The sequence below is a fragment of the Sinocyclocheilus rhinocerous genome, unplaced genomic scaffold (genome assembly GCF_001515625.1).
Source record: "Sinocyclocheilus rhinocerous isolate Xijiao unplaced genomic scaffold, SAMN03320098_v1.1 scaffold1213, whole genome shotgun sequence".
NCBI classification, from domain to species: Eukaryota; Metazoa; Chordata; class Actinopteri; order Cypriniformes; family Cyprinidae; genus Sinocyclocheilus; species Sinocyclocheilus rhinocerous.
In genome coordinates this window covers 100,198-106,192 of record NW_015625600.1, presented here as the reverse complement: position 1 = coordinate 106,192, position 5,995 = coordinate 100,198, and the positions used below count along the sequence as shown (strand labels likewise).

The 5,995-nt window shown below is 36.3% G+C and overlaps 1 protein-coding gene across 1 annotated transcript in view; it reads left to right on the top strand.

Moving 5' to 3' along the window:
- LOC107758377 (procollagen C-endopeptidase enhancer 2-like) overlaps positions 1-5,995 on the top strand; it is an 11,448-nt gene that overhangs the window by 4,407 nt on the left and 1,046 nt on the right. Inside the window, exons 4-7 of the mRNA XM_016576096.1 lie at positions 2,020-2,144; positions 2,471-2,607; positions 2,730-2,890; positions 5,105-5,272. Of these exons, the coding sequence (XP_016431582.1) occupies positions 2,020-2,144; positions 2,471-2,607; positions 2,730-2,890; positions 5,105-5,272 (591 nt within the window). The remainder of the gene's footprint in view (positions 1-2,019; positions 2,145-2,470; positions 2,608-2,729; positions 2,891-5,104; positions 5,273-5,995) is intronic.

The following is a 5,995-nucleotide window of genomic DNA, read 5'->3' as shown; positions in this document are numbered from 1 at the left end:
GTGTATTTAACAGCCTGGGAAACCCTCCCAGGGCAGTACCTTGCCTCACCGACTAAAATCAGGGCGCCCACTACTGAGACGGCACCAGAGGTGAGGGGGCACAGTGACCGAGGTAGCCGGGCCGGGCCCCCTCAGGCGCCGGAATTTCTCACAGAGAGTCAGTGATTCAGTGATTGGTCAGACCCCCCAGAGGCCATCCTGATCACTGAGTAACTGTATAAGCGACGAGACATCTTCTTGGCCAGAGCAGGACAGCTGGAACTTTAATGATTTCGAATGTATCTCTGTTTTTTGTCCATCAGGAGGTAATGGACAGCTGTTGTGTGTTGGTAACAATGGAAGCTTGCAGTCATCAAATCATGATCACAGATGTTATCAGGTTTTGGTTTTGTGGAATCAGTGCTTACTAGTTTGGTTACCTGTTATTTTTGGACAATTCTCACATTAATTTCATGACAATTAAAGGATAGTTCGCCGATTTTCAACCAATGCAATGTTACAATGTCCCTACTTGGTAGTATGTGTAAATGTTCCCTGCATCCAGATATCCCTGTTTATTTGTCAACAAAAATGCGTAATTTTGCGTCATCAGGTGGACTTTTGACAGCCCCAGGGCTTTTGTTAAAACTACAGATTGAAGGTCCACATTTTTTGCATTCCCGCCGTTTATGGACAGTTGGACTGACAGAAGGGCGGAGCCAAATTCAACAGTGCATTATGGGTGTTGAAGTTTGTGGCAAAAGAAAATGCCGCAGCCCCTTTTCTCTAGCAATGTTGTACCAATTTCAAAACAATTTAGAATCTCTACTGCATAGACAGCCAAGTTTTATTAGAAGCCCATCTTGCCATTGGTGAATGACCCCTTTAAGAATATCTCCCCCATAATGTGTCTGTTAATTTAACTTTTGAGAGTTTCTTTTTTCTTTTTCTTTTTTTTTACTCATTAAATTCATTATAATAATTTAATTTATGCATTTAGCAGAAGCTTTTATCCAAAGCGACTTACAGTGCATTCAGGCTATACATTTTTTACCAGTATGTGTATTATATTAGTATTATATTCATTAATATTCCAGTATTATATTCTGTAAAATTCCAGTATTATATTCATTAATTCTTGTTAGACTCTTGTAGATGTCATTACTGTAATATGCGATTTGTACTGTATTAAAATTTTATTAAAATGTACGTACAGTATTGGAAAAATCATGACTTTTTGTTGGAAAAGAAGATTTTTTATTTTTTTTTTTGAAAAATGTATTAATATGCTTTCCTAAACACTCCCCCGGGCTGTCAATGGTTGGAAAAACAGATGGTCCCGCCCCAAACTCACACCATTGGCTGACCCAGTGTTGCTGTTTCTAGCTGGTTTGGATGCTAAACCTGGAAGTAAACCTGGAACGGCTTACTTTATAATTGAATTAGCACAAGAAGCTTGTATAGAACAAAGTATTTCCGGATCTAAAAAATTTTTAACTTTTACATGCAAAATATTATTTCTTTCTTACGGTTATATGACTTGAGACATTCTTGACTGGTCTAGTGGCATTCAATCTTATTAGTATAGCATAGAGATCCAAAAAGGCCTGTTTCAAATCGCACACAGATAGTTTTATAGTATGCTTTTGTCATATTTTCTGCTGTAAAAATAGTCTTAAAAATAGCACCAAAATCAATGCACAGTGCTTTTGAATCCCACATTCAGTTCTAGAAGCATCAGCTGGGGAAAAGGGTCTGGAAGGAATAAGACTGGAACGGTACATGATCTTCCTTCCTACTGCACATTTAAAAGCTCCACGCTGGGACCAACAAGTCTTTAAACTCTCTCGTAATGACAAGACTGTAGGGAAATGCGTTTTAAAGCCTGCTGAATATGATGCTGTGCAATTATCTCATGCATTTCTTTTAATTAGGGCTGAACAACCTCATGCTGGATGCTCGGTCTATGTTTAGTGTTCCTCTTGTGGAATTTAAAAGTGGAAACCTTTCGTAAACTCCTGTCTGGCTGGATGTTTACAGGAGATCAGTACTGTGGTGGGAGATTAATGAAGCCATCAGGAACCTTCAAGACCCCCAACTGGCCAGAGAAAGACTATCCTGCTGGAGTCACGTGTTCTTGGCATATAGTAGCACCGAAGAACCAGGTGGAATCATATTACAATTTCAATTGTTTTTAGTGAATTATTATTATTAACTTGTCTACATAAAGGAATGATACCTCAAAATGTCCTGAGCAATTATTTTTCAAAGCTTGTAGACTTACAATTTTCACCTGGAGTACTAGACTAGTCCCTAGTCCCAGCTTTGCAAGTACCGTTGATTTAAAGGGGTCACATGATGCTATTTTAAAGATCATTATTTTGCTTGAAATCGCATCACATGACCCCTTTAAAGTGTGATGTGATCATTATTGCAGATATTGCTTCTGTGTGATTTGCATATAGCTAAAATACTTGTTCTTTTTTTACAGATTATAGAGGTGAAATTTGAGAAGTTTGATGTGGAGAGGGACAACTACTGCCGTTACGATTACGTAGCAATTTTTAATGGTGGAGAAATCAATGATGCTAAAAGAATTGGGAAATACTGTGGTGACAGCCCACCAGCGTATGTATCATATATGTTATATCCATCATATTAATTCAGTCCTTTGCTCTATATTCAATATATAAGCATGTAGCTGTTAGCAGTACTACTTTATTTACATTCTGTGTATCTCTTTGCTTTAGACCCGTGTTCTCAGAAGGGAATCAGCTCTTCATTCAGTTCCTCTCAGATCTCAGTTTAACAGCAGATGGCTTTATTGGTCATTACAAATTTAGACCCAAGAAATTTCCCTCCACAACCGTTCCACCGACCACGACAGCACCACCCACCACCAGACCTATACGTAAGAACACCCACAAAACCTGCTGCTGAGGGCAATTCTCCCTAATCACACTGTATGTAGTTGGTGAGTTTAATGTTAGCCTACATTACAGGGGTTGCCTTGCCTATTGAAAACGCCAACTTCAACATCCCCAACTTGAATTTAAATGCTACCATGTTCAATGTCCTGGGAAATCTGTTTTATTTATATTTTTCCTTCAAATTCTGTTTTATTTTTTCCCATATTCTATTTTTTTCTGGATTCCTTTTTTTTCTGTTTGAATTTTTATAAATTCTGTTTTAATGGTTAAATTAAATTTTAGCAATTAAAAAGCTTGTCTGGTTAATTGAAATAATGGAACTTACAATATAATTTAACAACAATGTTTTAAAAGCTTAACAAACATAACATTTTTATAAATTAAATGTGTTGTAAAATGTAATATTTTTCCCCAAATCTGAATCTTTTTCCCTAAATTCTGTTTTGTTTCATTTTAATGGTTTATTTCAAATTTAATAATGAAAAAGCATGTCTAATCAATTAATTTCATAAAAGTTAACTTTACATAACTTTAACTATTTATTTATTTTTACCATAATTAGGTTTTATTGTCAAACCACCCTATTTAAATGACTTAAAAGGCTGGAATAATGATGCTGAAAATAAGAATAAATTACAATTTGAAATATATTGAAATAGAAAACTGTTTTCATTATACAAATTTATGTCCTCATTTGTCACAAAAACGCGCACACACACACACACACAAGTGCAAAGTGAGGTGGGACCTTGTGGGTGGGGGGCAACAGAGTAAGTGGAAACAAGCACAGATTGTTCACATTTTGTCTGTAATCTAAGTGTGTGTTTTTATGGCTCTTTTTTTTTAGCATGCTATCTTTGGCCTGCTGGTTTGTGTCAGTGTGTTTCAAAAGATACCTTGAGCATTTTTTGCCATCAGCACAGTGGATTTGTGTGTGGGATACAGTGCTCTAGTGTAAATAGACTGCAGTGGACTGTGGGTAAACGGTTGGTAAATGGGAGTGTTGATTCAGTCGAGCTCTTTGGCCGCAGTCGCTGCCCCTGGAACAGGTCTGCAATTTTCATGTCCAGCAGCGAGCAGATATTTCATTCTGATTTCTGCTGTTTACTTGGATTTGCATACAGGGAAAACATGTGGTCAGCGGAGAGCAGAGTCACATTGAGAAACAAGATCTGAATGTGAACGAAGGTGGAAAGTTACAAGCACATCCTGTCAAATTTGTATAATCACACACTTTATGTACCAACAAATGAATAAACGCAAGTTTAGGATGTCAGATTGAAAACACATGTAGAGTACACATTAGCCATATTTAACATTTCCCAAATTTACCATTTCATGTATTTATTTCATTTCCCCAAATTTACAAAATTTCCCAATCATTTAGTTTGATTCTGCTGCTTCTACTTCTTGGTCTATCAGAAGGAGTTTAGTATGGAAGTCCATTTCCACCACTGAATAAAAAATAAAACAAGGTAATTGCGACTTTTTATCTCACAATTCTGACGTTTTTTTCCTCACAATTCTGACTTTTTCTCTCGCAATTCTGACTTTTTCTCTCGCAATTCTGACTTTTTTATAAACTTGCAATTGTGAGTTATAAAGTCAGAATTGCATGATAGAAACTCACAATTCTGAGAAGTAAAGTCAGAATTCCGAGATTTAAACTCGCAATGATGAGAAAAAAGTCAAAATTAGGAGAAAAAAGTCAGAATTGTGGGATATAAACTAACAATTTGCGATAGCGATATTATATCTTGCATTTCTGACTTTATAACTCACAATTCCAAGTTTATATCACATAGTTCTAAGAAAAAAAGTCAGCATTGCAAGGTGTAAATTCGCAAAAAACGTCAGAATCGCGCATTTATATCACGAAATTCGGACTTTATAACTCGCAATTGCAAGTTTAAATCTCGCAATTCAGAGAAAAAAAGTCAGAATTGCGAGTTTATACCACGCAATTCTGAGAAAGAATGAGGTAAAAAGTTGCAATTACCTTGTTTTATTTTTTTTTATTCACTGGCGGAAACAGGCTTCCATAGTTTAGTTTATTTGAAGTAAAAAGTACTGAAATTAAGAAAATCTCCCTAATAAAGACAAAAATGTTGTCAAAGCCCAAATTTTGATATAGATCTGTGTAATTAAAGTGATTGAAATTAGTCTCTAAAGCTGTTTTTTTTTTGACCCATTAGTGATCACTGGAACGGTCATCACCGCTGTAACGAGGGGAGGTAGCATGTACGCCACCATCTCCATAACTAATGTCTACAAGGAAGGTAACCTTGCTATCCAGCAGGCTGGCAAAACCATGAGCACAAAGATTGTCGTCCTTTGCAAGAAGTGCCCCTACATCAGACGGGGTAAGTGCCTTCCTCAGCTTTAGTAAATGATAACACTAACATGCTGGACAGTTTCATCTGCCTCAGAGAGCTACTGAAGCGCATCATTGTAACCTCTCATACTGAATACGTAATTGTGTTCCTGTTAGTAATGCTTGTTTGTTTGTCAGTGTGTAAAAATAAGGAAATATTTCAAGTTATTTTCCACTTCGTTTCTGAGAACAGCATCTGTAGCATGCTTGCACACAAATGTTTGCTAAACAAAAGGTTGCCTTGCTGTATTTTGGCTATGAAAAAACATACAGACTCTTCCCAATTCAAGCAGGTAGTTGCTCTTAAAGGTGCATTCAGTAGTATGGTGTTAATTTAACACTTTCCCCGCAATTGATGGAATTTTCATGCTTCCCATGTTTTTATTTTATACGGTAGGGGGCGCTATTACACATGATCTGAAAGGGTACAAAATCTCCGGATCAAAACACAGATGAAGAAGAAGAAGAAACACTTTATAGCATATGTAAGCAGATGCATATGTAAAATAACGTGATTATCAAACATTAAACAAAACTAAATACTAAATAAATACTAAATAAAATCTAAATATCAACCCAGGAAGTGGTGTAAGACTGGAAGCTTTGGAGGTGTTGATGGAAACTATCTACTAATGTTCTGATCATTGTTCTGAATCTTATCCGGATGTAGTATTTGACAAAAAAAAACGCAATTTTCTCTGCTTTTTTTGTT